Source organism: Canis lupus, chromosome 36 (assembly GCF_011100685.1).
Source record: "Canis lupus familiaris isolate Mischka breed German Shepherd chromosome 36, alternate assembly UU_Cfam_GSD_1.0, whole genome shotgun sequence".
NCBI classification, from domain to species: domain Eukaryota; kingdom Metazoa; phylum Chordata; class Mammalia; order Carnivora; family Canidae; genus Canis; species Canis lupus.
The window spans coordinates 5409674-5428786 of NC_049257.1; the positions used below are offsets into that span (position 1 = coordinate 5409674).

Consider the following 19113-nt stretch of genomic DNA (forward strand, 5'->3'; position numbering starts at 1 on the left):
ATACTGACATGATAAAGCAGTAAGATTGAATACAATCCAAAATTACATAAGAACATTTCAATAGGATTTGTTGATAGATAAAGAACAAAATAGCAGCAATAAACTACAAAAGCAATGAATTACAAAAGTCATGGCCTTTTTAAAAAAAGAGATTTTATTTATTTATTAATAAGAGACACAGAGAGAGAGGCAGAGACATAGGCAGAGGGAGAAGCAGGCTCCCTGTAGGGAGCCTGATGCAGGACTCAATTCCAGGACCCAGGGATCACGACCTGAGCCAAAGGCAGATGCTCAACCACTGAGACACCAGGTGCCCCCAAAATTATGGTCTTAATAGAAATACAGCCTGTCTGTATGAGTTTGGGGCATGAAAGACAATAATACACTTCTACAAAAAGAAGCCAAGTTGAAGTGAGAGTTCTAGATTGCAAATTAGTACTCTTTCCTTTGTGCTTTCTGAAATTTGATTTAAATGAAATAAAATGCATATGAGTGAAGACAGTCATTCCTGTTGTTATACTCTCCTTACAATGGTACCCTGTGTTAACTGTTCCAAACTAGCAAACGTAATGCCTCCTCCAGAGACACATGCTTCAGTAAGTCAACTAACAGTAATCATCATTTCTGGAATTATGTCTCCCTCACAGTAAAGCAGAGTGATGAGAAACTGACTTGGAATAGTGTGGGTATCACAGGATGAAACAGACCAAAGTAGAGATTAAAGGGAAACAACAGTAATATAATAACACTAAGCCTACCATTTATTTGGCAGAGAAAAAGCTCCTTCATTGTAACCAAAATCTATTGTGAGTTTCTAAGCATGTATAGCAAGATTATGAAAATCATAAAATTATCTAAATAGAAGTTACCACTTTGGGTTTTAATAGAGACTAAGAAAGGAAAAACCTAAAGGAGATATAGTAATTTACCAGAGAAAAATAAACCCCTATTTTAATGCCCAAGTAATTTGTGCAGTTTTTAATTTAAGGGTGGCATGAGAAATGGAGTCTACATGCCTCAAGAGTAGGTCTGGAAGTGTGGATTCTAAAGTTTCAGAGTGTAAAATATTTACTTGCTAAACTTGCCACAACCAGCAGATTCCTGAGTTTCAATTCAAAATAGGACACAGGGATCTACATTAACAAGAACTAAATGTGATTCTGGTGCAGATAGTCTTCGCAGACCATACACTGACAGTTTACAGAGTCTTTGGCTTTATTAAGTTAATAAATTTAGTCCCCATTTTAGAAAAAAGAAGTAGAAGTGAATAGATACGTCCAGGTATTAATTATAGAAAAACAAAAAAAATCAGATTCAGTATTACGAATTTTGTCTCCTTAGTCTCTATTAGCTGTATGTATGTGTGTAGTTCTTTGTATTCATACTCAACTCAGTAGTAGGTCTCTTTCCTGTCTCTTCTTAGGTTATCACCACCCCCCCAACCCCATTCCAATCTGGGAAAGCTTTTCAGAACCCTCTCCTTGAACTTTCATCTCACTGTACACTTATTTCTTTCAATAACAAAATAAATACAAAGTCAAGGCTATTATGTACCAGGCACAGTCAGTCACTCGCCTCTCAGGATACAAAGGAATGACAGCAACTCTGCCCTAGTGGTAACAAGGAGAAGAGAATCAACAAACAATATAAATAAGTGTTTTTAGATACATACTCTGACTAAAACAGGATAGTTGGACAGACAGTGTGTGCTGGGGGTGAAGATTTAGATGCACTTATTAGGTACGATCTTTCTGAGCTGAGACTTAAATGGAGACTGAAAGACACTCATATGAGATAAACCAGTAGAGCCTTCCAGACTAAAGATAGACCAAAGGCAAAAGCAGTGAAATAAGTTTGGCATGTTCAAAAAATGGATAGGTCAGCTAAATCAGCTACAGCACACGGAACCAGAGAGAGAGGGAGACACACACACAGGAAATAAGGCTGGATGGACTAGCAGAGGTCAGATCATACAGGGTCTTGTAGGCTGAGTGGGTTAGGAAACTATGGGAGGGAATGATAACATAGGATATTTTAAAACCATAAAAACTCACTTATGTTTTTAAAAGATTGTTTGGCTGTTGTGGTAACAGTAACTTGTTACTGGTTTATAACTGCAGGAGTGGAACTTACTCAACTTGAACGGTTTTATTTTCTTTTCTCAACAGGCTATATGTGTATTTTAGTCTGTAATGTATATTGTTTAATTTAAAATATCTACATTTATTCTAAATATACATGCATTGTATAAAAGGGAATTAGACTTAATCTATTATTTTCAATGCCTACTACTAAGATAGCAATACCCAGGAGGGATTATCAAAATTAGCTGAAGAACATTTTTTCAAACTGCACGTGAAAAGGGTTACCTAAGCAATGTTTAAAAAGCTCTTAGGGGATGCTTGGGTAGCTTGGTCAGTTAAGCATCTGACTTGTGATTTCAGCTCAGGTTGTGATCTCGTGGGTCGTGGGATCAAGCCCCCCGTCAGGCTCCATGCTCAGTAGGGAGTCTGCTTGAGATTCTCTCTCTCTCTGCTCTTCCCTCCACTTGCATGCTCTCTGTCTCTCTCTAAAATAAATAAGTGAATCTTTTAAAAAATAAAATAATGAAAATAAAAAGCTTTTAAAACTGAAAAATACTGGGTAAAAAAGAAAAGTGTAAGATTTTCTTCCTTAGTTCCAATTGTCCTTCATCTCCATTTTACTTGACAACCTATGACTACAAATTCATGCCAAACAATGTATTATTCAAAGGTGCTCTTTTTTCTGAAATTTTAAGTTCTAATATCCCTTACTTTGATAGGCAGTCTCTCTCTAGTGTAATTTCAACATATGTGTGTATAGAATCCATCTCTTCACATCATTGAAGAGGTGCCTATGTAAGTTTTTTAGTACCTGCTTCATGAAATATTTTTGCTTTAATACCACTGATTTTTGTTCAGAAATGTCAATGTAGACTCCTTATCATAACTAAGAACAGGGTCTATTTCATATGCATGCTCTAAGTCTTGCTCAATCAATGCATTGTACATTGTAGAGGCACTGGGGATTTCAGATCTTACTAGATTTTAGCACCACTTCTAAGAGGTACATTCATCCCCAAACAATGGAATACACATTCTTTCAAGTATACATGGAACATTCTCCAGAATAGATCACATTAGGCCACAGAATAAGTCTCAATAAATTCAGAAAGACTGAAATTATATCATGCATCTTTTCCAACCACAACAGTATGGAACTAGAAATCAAAGACAAGAAAAAAATGAGAAAGCACACAATTACATGGAAACTAAATAATGCATCATTAAACAATGAATGGATCAACTAAGAAATCACAGAGGAAATGAAAGAATACATAGAGATAAATGAAAATACAACAATCTCAAATCTTTGAGATGTAGCAAAAGCTATTCAAGTGGAATGTTTATAGCAATACAGGTATACCTAAAGAAAGAAGAAAAATCTCAAATAAACAACTTAACCTTACACCAAAAGGAACTAGAAAAAGAAGAACCAACGAAGCTCAAAGCCAGTAAAAGAATAAAAATAATAAAGAGTAGAGCAACTAAAAGAATAATAGATCAATGAAACCAGGAGCTGGTTCTTTGAAAAGATAAATAAAATTGCTAAAACTTTGAGCCAAACTCATCAAGAAAATGAGAGGACTCAAATAAATAAAATCAGAAATGAAGAATGAGAAATAACAACTGGCACCATAGACATACAAAGGATTATAAGAGAATAGAATGAAAAATTATATACCAACAAACTGGACAACCTAGAAATCAATCAATGTGATATATCACATTAATAAGAGAAAGGATAAAAAACATATGATTATCTCAGTAGATTCATAAAAGCATTTGACAAAGTACAACATCCATTCATGATAAAAACCCTCAACAAAGTAGGTTTATAGGGAACATATATCAATGTATTAAAGGCCATATATGAAAAACTACAGCTAACATCATACTAAATGGTGAGAAAGTGAGAGCTTTTCCTCTAAGATTAAGAACAAGACAAGGATGTCTACTCTCACCACTTTCATTTAACATCATACTGGAAGTCCTAGCCACAATAATTACACAAGAAAAAATACTTAAAAGGCATCCAAATTGGTAAGGAAGAAGTAAAACTTTGATTATTTTCAGATGACATGATACTATATATAGAAAACCCAAAGGACTCCACCAAAAAACTACTAGAATTAATGAATTCAGCAAAGTTGCAGGATATAAAACTAATTTACAGAAATCTGTTGCATTTCTATATATCAATAATGAAGTAGCAGAAAGAGAAATTAAGAAAACAATACCATTTACAATTGCACCAATAATAATAATAACCTAGGAATAGCTCTTAAGGAGGTAAAAGACATGTACAAAACACTAATGAAAGAAATTGAAGATGACACAAATGGAAAGATATTCCATGCTCATGTATTCAAAGAACTGATATTATTAAAATGTCCATACTACCCAAAGCAATCTACAAATGTAGTTCAATCTCTATCAAAATATCAATATTTTTTGATAGAACTAGAACAAATAATACTAAAATTTCTATGGAACCACAAGAGATTCTGAAGAGTCAAACCCAATCCTGAGAAAGAACAAAGCTGGAGGTGTCATAATCCCAGATTTCAAGATATACTACAAAGCTGTAGTAATCAAAATAGTGTGGTACTGGCATAAAAATAGACGCAAAGATCAAGAGAAAAGAATAATAAACTCACACTTCTAGGGTCAATTGCTCTACAGCAAAGAAGGCAAGAAAAGACAATGAGGAAAAGTCTCCTCAACAAATGGTACTGGGAAAACAGGACATCTACATGCAGAAGAATGTACACCATGCACAAAAATAACTCAGGATAAATTAAAGACCTAAATATGAGATCTGAAAGCTTAAAATTCCTACAAGGAAAAATAGCCAGTAATTTCTTTGACATCAGCCATAGAAACACTTTTCTAGCTATGTCTCCTCAGGCAAGGGAAACACAAGCAAAATTAAACTATTAGGACATTACCAGAATAAAAAGCTTTTGCACTGTTAAAGAAATTATCCACAAAACAAAAAAACCAACCTGCTAAATGGGAGAAGATATTTGCTAATGGTATATCCAATAAAGGGTTAATATCCAAAATATTTAAAGAACTTATACAACTCAATACTAAAAATAATTTGATTAAAAAATGAGTAGAAGACCTGAGTAGACATTTTTCCAAGGAAGACCTACAGATGGCCGATAGTCACATGAAGAGATACTCAACATCATTCATCATCAGGGAAATGAAAATCAAATCCACAATGAATTATCACCATACATTGGTTAAAATGGTCAAAACCAAAAACAAAAGAAATAACATGTGCTAACAAGGCTATGTAGAAAAAAACCCTTATGCACTATTGGTGGGAATACAAATTGGTACAGCTACTCTGGAAAAAAGTATGAAGATTCCTCAAAAAATTAAAATAGAATTACCATATGATTCAATAATTGTACTAGTGGGCATTTATCCAAAGAAAATGAAAACATGAATTCAACGAGGTATATACACCTTCTGTTTACTGCAACATTATTTATAATAACCAAGATATGGAAGCAACTCATGTGCTCAACAATAGATGAATGGATAAAGAAGATGTGACATAAAAAAGAGATTTTGCCACTTGCAACAACATGAGTGGACTAGAGGGTATCACACTAAGTGAAATTAGTCAGAGACAGACAAATACCATATGATTTCAATCATATGTAGAATTTGAGAAACAAAACGAACAATAAGAAAACTGGCTCTTAAATACAGAGAACAAACTGGTGGCTGCCACAGGGTAGGTGAGTGGGGAACAGGTGAAATAGATAAAGGGGATCAAGAGTACCTTCATCCTGATGAGCACTGAGTAATGTACTGAATTGCTGAACTGTTACATTGTACATCTGAAACTAATATAACACTGTATGTTCAATATACTTGAATAAAAGAGAAAAAGAACACTCCTTTTTTTTTTTAAAGGTTTTATTTATATATTTGAAAGAGAGAGAGCAGAGTGAGAGACAGAGAATACAAGGGCAGGGGGGAGGGGAGGAGGGAGGAACAGGCTCCCTGCTGAGGTCCCTGGAATCATGAGCCGAGCTGAAGGGAGATGCTTAAATCAACTGAGCCACCCAGAGGCCTCAAAAGCACTTCTTAAAAAAAAATAAAGTGAAAAGAGATTTACTATATATTTTCCAGTTAAAAATACTAATTTTATAAAAGTTAACAAAAATTACTATGGGAATAAGGAATGGGTAGTGTTTTAGTCAGTGTCTGGCTGTGGGGAAGCCGGAAGCAGTGCTGACATAGCCTTGTAGAGCTCATACTAATGGGAATGCCAGTGAAATAAATCATAAGGAAGAAGAATAAGGACAGTTAAAGAACAACAGGTGGAGAATATGACCCTGGACCTGTGTCCCTGGAAGGAAACAACAAAGAATCTTTTTTTTTTTTTTTTTTTTTAAGATTTATTTGAGACAGGGAGGGAGTACACAAATGAGTGGGGGGAGGGGCAGAGGGAGAGAGAATCTCAAGCAGACTCGCCACTGAGCATTGAGCATGACATGGGGCTCAATCTCATGACCCTGAGATCATGACCTGAGCAGGAATCAAGAGTTGAACACCTAGCAAACTGAGCCACCCTGGAGCCCTGGAAACAACCAAGAGTCTTTCATCACGTTTGCTCAATGAGTGATTTGAAGTGCTCAGTGGGGTGGATTGAAAAGGAAAGAAAATGTTTGTTTGGGCCCAAGCACAGTCCTGTTGAGTTTTTGTGATGGATACCATTAAGCTTCTTGGCTTCACTACATGACCTTTTCCTAGACTTTCATATGTCTTACAGTGTCATGGAAAACATTTATCTTCTGTTGAAAAAGGAACTGAAAGATCTAGAGGAAGTGTTTTTGTGAAATACTCTGGGCAAAAAGAAAGAAATCTTGATTTGTTCAGTTGATCCTGGAAAACCTAAGGGGCTTGATGCTGTCTTGAAAAAGGGCAAAAGAAAATTTGATAAAATAGTTCTTCAAGATTGAAATCAGAACCCGGGAGGCTTGTTGAAATCTGATGATGTAAGGTTGGATCACTGCTATTTACAGTCAGTGGCCATCCATATCTTGCTCTTCTTGCTGTGTTGTCAAAAGTCCCCTTGGTATTATAGCTGAGATGGTGAAGAAAGTGATATGTGCACCATCACAAACTGCTGACTCTATTTCCCCAGAACACCAGGGCTTCAACACGGTTTTTATAGAATTTAGAGATGAGAAGACACTCCCCTAGTTATTATCTTTGTTTCCAAAATGTTTGCAGTTGATGCTAAGACTTTATTTCAAAATAAATCAAGACCACTCAGCTCAAGAAGAAATTACAAATGAGAGCAGACCAAATTCACTAATATGGGTGCACTTACTAGAAATTCTGGATATAATGTGTTAGTTCGTGTACCTGGACGTATCTCAGGTTACTTGCTTGGATGCAAGAAATCTGGACTCAGTCGTAGCCTACATTTAATAAAGTGGAAATGTCACAGCTTCCCTGGCATGATGTGGAAGAGGAAATCTAAAGGCTCAGGGTAACCAGAATATTAGAGTGAATTTATCATTATGCAATCTGCATATCCACCCTACTCCTGATAATATCTTTCCTGTGGCAGACAAGGTCTAGTCAGAAGGCAGCAACCACAGCAAAAACTTGAACAGGGGAATTTTATCATATAGAAGTATTAACTAGTAGCAGAATATGAACTACTAAGAAAGATAAAGAGAACTCTAAAGAATATTGTAATAGCAGATGTAGAGAGTAGCCACTTCCTGTAGAGTGGAGGAAGAGTATTAAAATAAAGGTAAACTTGGAAGAGGGCCTCTATCTACCAACCTCATTCACCCAAGGCTGAACTTCAAACTTTGTTGAAGAGAAAGTGGCTGTTGCCACTTTCAAGTTTGGCAAACAGGAAACATGCCTGCTGGAGTGCCAGGAAAAGTTGCTGGAAACCTCCTTGCTGGGGTGCCAGTAAAATTAGCTAGAAAGTCACCCACTGGCGTCCCAGAAACACTTACTACTAAGATGCCTGCTGGGATGCCCATGAGACTCCCTAGACAGTGTGTACTACTAGTTCTCCTAAACAGAGCCCACAGAGAAGCTGCCAGCTGGTGAGAAAGCTACCCACGGACAGCCATGGCATAAGGCAAGAAGAAAACACTGGAACCAGAAACAGAAGCCCTGTCCACTTCCAGAGTTTCTCCAAGACCCTCTGCTGACAAGGTCTAACAGTGTGCCAACTAGGAAAGGAGAAAAGGGTGAATTTAGAGTGGAGAGGCATAAACTGATAACCTGCACAGTTGGGGATATAATGAAATAACACGGGCCATGAGGTGATATATTTGAAAATGAATAATGGGTATACAGAATTATTACACTATGCTGTCTATTCTCTATATTTGAAGTTTCCCATAATAAAATGTTTTCTTATTTTTGTTTTCCTAAAAATATAGGCTCTGAGGTCAGCCCACTTGACTTCAAATCCTGGCCACTTACTGGCCAACTATTTTGAGGCTCTGTTTCTCCATTTGTAATAACAATACCTAGCTAATTATGGGTATACAGAAGATTAAAATAGGTATTATATGCAAAACAATTAGAGAAGAGCTGTTATGTGTTAAGTTCTCCATAAATCTTAGCTATTACTACTATTTGTATTATTTATACTGGTGCTGATAGTTAGAATTTTTGAGCCATAACACTAGTATCAAACCATAAAAATAAACATCTGTAAAGTAGGAGTTGGTAATTCCTAAGAAGTTATTCCATAGATTCATGTGGTTTGAAATTTAGAATGCTTAAAGATGTGCTATATATTTGTCCTTGAAGGAATAACTCACCTTATCTTTTATTTTGTCAGCTCGAGCATCCAAAGGCTGATTTTTGTTTTGTTCCTGATTACATTTTCGATTTCCTCCGCCTGAGCTTATACTTTTAGTTTGTCCCACAGAACTTGAAGCAGTAGTGGATAATACAGGTGTGTTGATACCAGATACAGATGATGTACTGTTTCCATTTATTGACCCATTTACACCTTGAAAATAAAAACAAACATGTTTATCCAAGAGAATATTCTTCAGTCATAAAAAGGAATGAAGTAATGATGTATGCTATAACATGAAGGACTCTCTGAAATATCACACTAAGTGAAAAAAAGTCAGACAAGAAGTCACATACTGTATGATTCCATATATATGAAATAGTCACAGTAAATCTGTAGGGATGGTGCACAAGCTAGTGATTGCCAGAGAATGAGGAAAAGAAGAATGGAGAAAAACTGCTTAAGGGGTATGGAGTTTTCTTTTAGAGTGATGAGATGTTTTGAAACTACACAGATGGTGGGTGTTCAACACCATGAATGCATTAAATGCCACTGATTGTTCACTTTAAAAAGGTAATTTGATATTTATCTGAATTTAACTTCAATTAAACAAATGTTTAGAAATATAATTAAATGCGGACATTTCCCTTTTCAGAGCAAACTCACCAAAAACTCTTATCCAAATGAAAAAAGATAAAAATAAACCATCCAAAATGCTATTAGAATTTGTAAATGCTATTCTAACAACAGTTATCAACTGCAGAAATATTAATGATCACTTTTTTTAAAAAGGAGCAGTTGGATATTCATTTTGACAAATTTAATGCTTAATTACAGAAAAAGTAAATCTTATACTGGGTTACACAAAGGAGGTAATGAGATAGAGAGGAAAAAGCAGTAGCACTAGGAGTTAAAAGGTCTAGGTTCAAATCCTGCCTATGCCACAATGACATGTAAGCAGTCCTCGAATCACTTATTTACCCTTGGATGTGAAATGAGGATACTCCCAATTTCCCAGTTATTGTAAGGAGTAAGCAAGGCATTGTGGGAAAGTGTCTAGTACACTGTTATAGAAATGTTATCAAACCTAAACTCTACTGAAAAGAGGTATTGGAATGGAAAATTTATAAAACATTACTTAAGTTAACAGGAATACCTTTTTCAGGACCATTTCTATTACTTTTTCCTGAAGTCCTTGAATGGAATGAAGAAGAATCATGATTCTGGGCCGGAGGAGCAAACAGTGGTGGAATTCCCAGTAACGGTGGAAAGAAGGTTGCCCCTGTACGAGTATGAACATCTGTTGTTCGCCACCATTCTGTACCTCAAAACCAAACACCAAACAAAGAAGCAAAAAATACTTGAATTAATTTTCTAGTTAATGTAACAATGCTTTTTATATTTTATTCCTGGAAAAAAATATTAAATTTCATCTTGAAACAAAATTGCTGAATTATACACAGTCTGATCATCTAACTGTAAGACAGCTGATTAGATGTTATACACTCATTACTCTCCTCATTAAGTTAGTATTCAAGGATCTTCACTTGGCAGCTTCCTTGAGACTAAGTTTATGAAAAAAAAAAAAAGGTAGTCTATGGTCTTAAAAATAAAATGGAAAAATTGGAATATTAAAGAACTGCTGGACTTTTTGATAACTTATACCATAATTTTTCTAAATTAGTATAGAAACAATATTTAAGAATATACTAATATATTTTAAACATATTAAATACTTTAAATTCTTAAAGTACCATCTACAACCTATGTCAAGAATTTCCTCAATTTAAATCTGGGTCTGATAAATCATAAATAATAATACAAAGACTGCTGCTGTAAATCAGTATACCTCAAGAACATTTATAAAGGAAGATATTCTATTCTCAAACAAAAATAAAGATAGCAAAAGTGTTAGGTTATTTTGTCTAAGAAATGAAAAATATTCAAAGATTTCCAAAATAAGTCATATTAAAATATAAAAGGTTTATAAAATTCCTCACCATATAGTTAATAAAGAAAGCTTGGATTTTGTTTCTATTTCTCTCATAAATTACAGATAACAATGACAGTTTTATCAATGTAAAATGAATCAGTGGTAGAAAATCATCAAATGCAATTTAGATGTTCAAACAGTTAAACTTAGTTAAAACTTTTAGAATAGGAAAAAAGCCAAATTTTATAGAATACATTTTTCAAAAAGGGTAAAGATAAAGAAGAGATTTGAAAATAATCCAAAAGAAAGTCTTGTATTGTCCCATTTAAAAATCTCAGAAATAATCTTTTCCACTTGGCTAACCGGCCAGATTACCAAATCAGTTATGACCTTTCAGGTTAATCTTCCAAGAGATATGCTATGTTTTTCATTGATTGTAACCACCAAAAGGAAATTAGAGAAAAGAAACCCAATAATATAGTATGGGAAAAATTCAATATTGTCAGTGTATTGTATTGCATGAACTTTAAATCTTTTCTAGGAATATCTCTTCATTAAAAATAGAATGTAATGCAATGTGTACCCTCATTATCTAATGGCAAAATCTGTTTTCTTTAAAAAGTGAAATGTTCATGGTAGCTGCTATTCTAAAAGGTCTAAAAACAGTATTAGCAGAAAACTGCAAAAGCTATTCTTCTGCACTGCAGGAAGGCATTGCTAGTGAAATGACACCAATGCATATTTAGCAGTGCCTGAATGATGGGAACTGAACCAAGAATAACTATACAAAAGCATTAATCATTTATCCACTGTTTAGATGAAAGAAGTGTATTTAGGTGGGAAGAAAAACTGTGTATTTTGGGCTTGTATCAGCACAGTTGGAATCTATTATTATTTATAGGTTTGAAACCTAGGTTCCAAATAGCTAATAAAAAGGGACTGAGGTTTCCTAAAGATATTTATATTATTTAATATAGAGTCTATAATTAAAGTGTTACAGCTGAATGTATATACTTCATAAACAACCAACAAATCAGTTAAGGTAATCAAAGTATAATAAGATTCAAATATTTTAGATATAACCTCAGAAAAAAACATAACCATAATACTGTATGTTAGAACAGCGCTATAAATAAGTACACAATGGGGATTAGGAAAAAAAAAAGTTGGAAAATGTGTATGTTATAAACAAGCTGACACCACAGGTTAAACAACAAGAAGTAAATAAAATCAATCAAATAAAAATATGAAAATGGTAGAGCTTCTGACTACAAACTTTACAAATGTCTAATATTTCATGAGATAATGTAATTTTTGTTAAATGACAAGCTTATTTATCTTCCAAGTTTAAGAAAAAAAAAACAAATTTAGTCACTTACTAACTTGTTGATAAAATATACAAAATAAGGATTACATAAGCCAGTACATGATGAGTTTCTGAACGTATTCAAAGGAGGTAACAGCATATTGGCAACATTAATAATATTCAACTGAAAGAGTCTGATATTTCAGATGATAGACAGCCTAGAAGATATAGTAGCATTTTAAAATCTTTCATACTTGATAGAGCCAGATGCTTCACAGAAATTCACAGTAATATAAAAATATGACCAAAAACTATAAATATTTTAAAAGAAATTACTGTGAAATACTATTTCAATATAAAATGGAAATAATATTATACTAATGTCCATAACATAATTTTCTATCTATTGATTTGATCATCTGAAATGCAGAATAAGTATATAAAATTTTAAAATAACTTATTTTTAATTAGGATTTCTAATATTTTCTTCCTTCTTCATTTATTTTTTAGGTTATTTCAAAAATTTGGCATTTAGATTACCCTTTTGAATAAAGGCAGTTATAGAGAATTTAAATTTAAATTTTGCCAAATCTACAACTTGAACAAATGAATCTTCTAGGTCTAGGTGTAGTCTCTGGCAAAAAAAAGTATGCTTATACAGACATACTTTCACCACTAGACTGTATTATAATTGTCTGTTTATTCATCTTCTAAAAACCGTAAACAACATGTACTATGTTAGTGTATTCCTCAGTGCACAGAACATGGTAGATCCTCAAAGAACTTTGTACAATAAATGAATGAGTGAATAATTCAGATAGGCTTAGAGAAGTTATTAACTTTTTTTTCATTCGGTGGAAGTATCAGTATTATTGAAGTCCAGATAAGTAACTCTTTACACCTGTTAGCTATTATTTCAGTAGAGATAGTACTTGATTTTAATAATATAGCAATTACATTGCAGTTTAGAAACACTCAAAAGCAATGATATAATAAACTATAACAAAATGATAAAAAAAAATTTAAGACACCAATAGCTACCTACATTACTACTATATATTTTGACTTTTATTCAGAGATCCTATATTTCAGGAAATATCTATTGAATTGATTATCTTGCTAAGCGACCATGCTAGAAACTGGCCAAAATAATTTCCTATTAGTATTTTTATTTTTATTTTATTTTATTTTTTTTCCTATTAGTATTTTTAAAACAAACATTACGACTTAGTTTAAGACTTTAACTTTCCAAAAAATAAAAAAATAAAAAAGACTTTAACTCTCTAGTCACATTACCCCTCCCCATCAGCTCCTCTATGCCAGACAGCTGAATTAAAGGAATAATATGACTCAAGAAACAGTACTTGAAATATACATCTAATCATCTTTCCATTCTGTATATAGTTAAAATGAGATACTTATTTCCTTTTGAAGAAGCACTTGATAATATGTTACCCATTAAAGTGGGCAAGAGGAAATAATAATGATAATTACTAGTTATGTATACTAAACATTGCAATCAGTTGGCTTATTTTCTTCAATCTTCACAAGAACCATAAGAGGCAGGTACCATTATCTATCCTCATTTTTCAGATGAGAAAACTGAGGCAGAGTGGTCAGATTACTTGTTCATGGTCACACAGTTAAAATGTCACATAGCCAGATTTTAACTCAGGTCTATTTGTCTCTAGAATTATGCTCTAATTCTTAAACTATTTTATATAACACCAAACCATACATTGCTTACAAAATTTATTAAAGTAAAATCAATCACTGGAAACACATGAAAGTTTAGACTTTCAAAATAATATAACAAGACAGATTATAGCATGTTTGTCCAATTTAAGCTTTGAATGGTGTCTTACTGAGCTCTCAAATTCTCATAATCTGTAAATTGGGGATAGTTCTGGTCTTGCTGTCATATAAGTGACAATGCAAATCTAAAGTTGTTTAGTGCAAATCTAAAGTTGTTCTGATCAAATATGTAAAAATATAGAAATCTAAGAGCCAAATTCAACTTCCTTAGAAAGTGCAGAGAAGTGAAACTCAAAAGTATAGAGATATTCATTATAAGAACTGGAGTTTACTTTCCACCATAAGTTAAATAATTTTTTAAAAATCAAATAAAGCTGAAAAATCCATTAAGCTCCACACTCACAGTATGTACACTTTCCTGCATGTTATATTTCAATAATAAGCATGAGAAAAACTTGGCCTAATTATTCACTTTTGTAGCAGATGCGCCTTTCTCTAGCTAAACACTTGAACATCTATAATTGCAATGCCATCTAGCACACATAGTGTGGGGTTTTTTTGCACATGATAAATATGATTGAATCAATTCTTGTACAAGAATTTTAATAGACCAGGCATTAGACTATTCTTTTTAGTCAATTTAATAAACAAATTACTGCTTGAACATTTTCAAGCTTTTCTCCTTTCCTTGAACACTGTTTGTAACAGATGTTTACCTGGAAAAGATGCTAGTTGGGGATGTGCGGCTAAGGCTGTGGGTGTACCAAGTGTCCCCAAACCACCAAATTCTGAATGCCCTGAGCTGGCTGAATGTAGACCAAAGACTGGGTGGCTGACCATTGGGAAGGCACTCGACACTGTGGACAGGTTAAACGGTTGATCCCCAGCTGCTCTGAATAAATGTCCTGGGAGGGAAAAAAACACACTTAAAGTTGTACTATAAAAACAGATGAGATTTATCTGATTTCAGCGTTCATAGTTAAAATTTATAATAATTTCTTATTGATTAAATTTTTATTTTACATTTTTTTCTTTTTCTATTTCTGTTCTTCAAACCCTATAGAATATTTCTAGAAATATGAAAGGACTCAAAATATAATTAAAATGAGTGGTATAACCTTATTTACGTTGAATTTGAGATTTGAAAAATAATGTTTTAGGTACACAATTGTCACTAATTATAACAGTTTGACCTGCTGAAGTGAACTTTCTGTTAATACAGGTACAGTATTATCAGATTTTTTTTTTTTTACTCAAAAGAAGGAAAATAAAAGCGTTCTATTAACATAAAGTTGAAAACCAATGAAATAAGTCCAGAATTTGTCACCAAGCCATTACTCAAATTATCACCCACTCTGGGCAAAGCATTCCCAGTTCCATGTGCCAGAAGAAAACTATGGTCTCTGTCCAATGCCTCTCAGGTGAGGAGAATTGATACCAAAAAGAGATCATATTCTAGCCTAATAAAGCAATACAAAAGACAGCATCAAGATTTAATGAATAAACTTACTAAGATATTTCTAAATGCATCGTAGGGTGGTTATCAATATAAAAGTAATTTTTAACTTTGTGATGGAAGGATCACATTCAATTCAAATGTGTGACTTTTCAATCTCCACTCTAAAGGGAATCTAGTTCTAAGTGTCATAGCTCCAGGTTGAAATGTTATACAATCAAAAATACAACTTGTTTTTCATACTTTGGAAGAGATTTGACAGAAAATTTGTTAAAACTTGGAAATTCTCCTTTTACTTCTAGGAAATAATTAAGTTTCCCTGGCCTAGTAGTATGGAAATAGAGTATCAAACCCCACACTCCAGGCTAGTTTAAGAATTTACTATGGTAAAGGTATTATGCTCTGTGTTATATTATCTTCTGTTTATATTATACCTAACTGTGCATTGCAATTTAATTACTTTTAATATAATACATTGAGAAATGTAAAAATAAAAGCTAAAACTAACAATACTTTTTTAATCATTTAGTTATGAAGGAAATCTCTCCTCTGCTTTTATATTCCCTGAAAACCAAGAGGAATCATCAAAAAGGTTAGAGTCTACCCTCAGAGACTAACATAAAACATATATAAGTTGCTGAAATAACATTACATTATTTTTACTAAGGTATTAAGATTTAAATACATTACATCTGTTATATCATATGTCAGCTTATAAAGTAAAAACTACTGATTGAGGGTTAAGGTTCCAATATAACAACATAATAACTGGATCTCACAGGGAAGATCCTCAAAGTGTCTTTGCAAAGAAGGCCCATAAAGGAACCGTAAGGAAGGACAAGGGAATGACAGACTTGGGTATCTTTTCTAAGCCAGCCGATCTTTGTTTCTGTTCATTACAGCCTAAACAGAAAATTTGTGAATTTGGTACTTTTGTGGTTATCACTATATTTTGCCTTTATAGCAAGAATCTCAAAGTCAATGAGATAAAAAAATACAGCTTTCGGGACACCTGGGTGGCTCCAGTGGTTGAGTGCCTGCCTTTGGCTCAGGTCATGTTCCTGGGGCCTGGGGGGATCAAGTCCTGCATTAAGCTCCCTGCAGGAAGCCTGCTTCTCCTTCTGCCTGTGTCTCTGCCTCTCTCTGTGTCTCTCATGAATAAATACATAAAATCTTTAAAAATATAGCTTTTATATTAAAAAAGTCTCAACAGGGGCAGCCCCGGTGGCGCAGCGGTTTGGCGCCGCCTGCAGCCCAGAGCGTGATCCTGGAGACCCGGGATCGAGTCCCACATAGGGCTTCCTGGGTGGAGCCTGCTTCTCCCTCTGCCTGTGTCTCTGCCTCTCTCTTGCTCTCTCTGAATGAATAAATAAATAAATCTTTAAAAAAAAAAAGTCTCAACACTACATATGATTTTAGTATTGTTTTTCTATCATCTTTTAAAAAAACACAGATATGAATTCCACGTAAAAAATCTTGCAGAATTACTCTGTTCTTTATTCAAAAGTTTCTGTAATTCAGGCATTTCATGAACATACCTATTAAGTATCAGATGCTATGTTTAGTACCTGCCATACAAGGATGAAATGAGACTATCCTTGACCTCAAGAAACTCATGGCTGAACATAATTTAATAGTACTGAACTATATTTTTAAACCACAATGTATAAAAAACGAGTTAGTTAATATCTCAGTATTATTTAAATGGTTACTGTCATATGTAAGAGTCAATAATAGATCCCAAATACCTAGAGTGGTGGTCTCATATAAAGTAGATATATAATAAATATCTGTTTAACAAATTAATTCACTACTCATTAAGAACAGAAGGGGCACATCCATGGGACTGATCCAAAGAACTTAAATTAGAACAGAAAGTTGTCTTGAATCTTCATTTAAATTTACAAGTATACTTCCTAGCTTCCTCTTGTCTTATGTCACCAACCCCTGGTCCTGACTTTTTTTTTTTTTTTTTTTATTACCACTTGGCATTTATTCCTCCTTGATTCCATTTAAGTCAAGTAACATACTAGATTTCTAGATTTGATCACTCAAAATTCTATCACCTTCAAGCTCTTAAACTCTGAAGTTGCACTCTAACCACAATTTCCCTGTTTTCATTTCCTTATTTCTTAGCATGACCTCCAGGCTCCCCCAGGCTGCTACCAATCCCCAACCCTATCTATTCTTCCTTCTTAATCTCATCACCATCTCTCCTGCATTAGACTTGAGAGAAAAGTCTTACCTGTATGTCTACTCCCTCACCACTTCTCAGAATCTTTAATATTTGTGTCAAACCTTAAGCCCCAAGTTACTAAAGTTTCCCTAATTAACCAGGTCCCACTAATCTTGTCTCATTTTTTAAATCTTTTTTTAAAAGATTTTATTTATTTATTCATGAGAGACAGAGAGAGACAGAGAGACAGAGAGAGACAGAGGGAGGAGCAGGCTCCAAGCAGAGAGCCTGACACAGGACTCATCCAGGGTCTCCAGGATCACGCCCTGGGCCAAAGGCAGTGCTAAACCTGAGCCACCCAGGCTGCCTTGTCTCATTTTTAACTTCTCTATAAATCTGGCATTGCTGAGTGCCTCTGCCTTATTAAAACCCACATTCAGGGAAGGGAGGGAGGGTGAGGGACTGAAACAACAACACAAAACCCATGTTCACCCTTTAGCTCCAGGTCATGGAACTGTCTTGATCTTCTTCTTAACTATATCTCTTAATAATATTTCTGGTCTGCTTTATCGGATTTTCTTTTCTAAAAAGTAAGCATTTTTAAGGATTTTGTCCAGCTATCTTAATTTTTTTCTGTATGCTTTCTTTCTCAGTATTTCGTAGAAATACTGTTTTAACTATCACTTCTATGCAAATAAATGGTAAGCTAGGATTTTAGCGTTTTGATAACAAAAACTGAATCTCATTTGTCTCAGTATCCCCAATACCTGCAAAGTGTGAGGTATTAGTACTTAACAAATGTTTCCCACTGTTGTATTTTTGGTCACATTATTTCTCCACTTCACACCTCACCCCCCACCCCCGCCTATGTAATATGCTTTTTGACTTCTTTTGCCTCATATAATCCTATCTATCCTAACCATCTCAAAAGCATATTGCCTAAGAAGTATCCTTGAATTTCCCAGACATGTTTTGAGGTTTCTTTGAACTTTCATGATTACTTGCTATCTTTTATCATACCATTACTAGAGTATAAAGTTATAAAGGAAAAGGCCATCTCTTAATCATTTTTATTCTCTACAAAACACTGCATAAAACATACTGTTATCAGTTGCAAGGGCAACCTTTCCTAATACCTGCCACAGACAAATGATAGTTTTGTTTCTTCTTTTAAAAGGCTAGAACAACCAGGAATTATTCTTTATTTTTTTTAAAGATTTTATTTACCCATTTGAGAGAGAGAGAGCACAAGTGAGATAAAGCATGAGCAGGGAGGTGTGGCGGGAGAGAGAAGCAGAGAGAAAGGGAGCAGCTGACTCTCCACTGAGCAGGGAGCCCAAAGCAGGGCTCCATTCCAGGACCCTGGGATCATGACCTGAGCCAAAAGCAGATGCTTAACCAACTGAGCCACCCAGGCACCCCAGGAATTATTCTTTAAATAGTTAAAAATACAGCTGATCCTTGCACAAGGTAGAGGTAAGGGGTGCCAACTGTTCCTCCACGCCCTGCAGTTGAAAATCCACCTATAACTTTCCACTCCTCCCAAAACTTTACTAATAGCCTACTGCTGACTGGAAGCCTTAGTGACAACA

General features: G+C 34.3%; 1 protein-coding gene across 19 annotated transcripts in view; it reads right to left on the reverse strand.

The window, feature by feature from the left end:
- Positions 1-19113, reverse strand: part of BAZ2B (bromodomain adjacent to zinc finger domain 2B) — a 293190-nt gene that overhangs the window by 98199 nt on the left and 175878 nt on the right. For 14 of the 19 annotated variants that reach the window (XM_038584598.1, XM_038584613.1, XM_038584616.1 and 11 more), the window contains 3 exons: positions 14606-14794; positions 10052-10219; positions 8915-9108 (listed from right to left, as the gene is read on the reverse strand). In XM_038584598.1, coding sequence (XP_038440526.1) covers positions 8915-9108; positions 10052-10219; positions 14606-14794 — 551 coding nt within the window. The remainder of the gene's footprint in view (positions 1-8914; positions 9109-10051; positions 10220-14605; positions 14795-19113) is intronic. The other 5 variants (XM_038584604.1, XM_038584615.1, XM_038584610.1 and 2 more) reach the window with 3 other exon arrangements.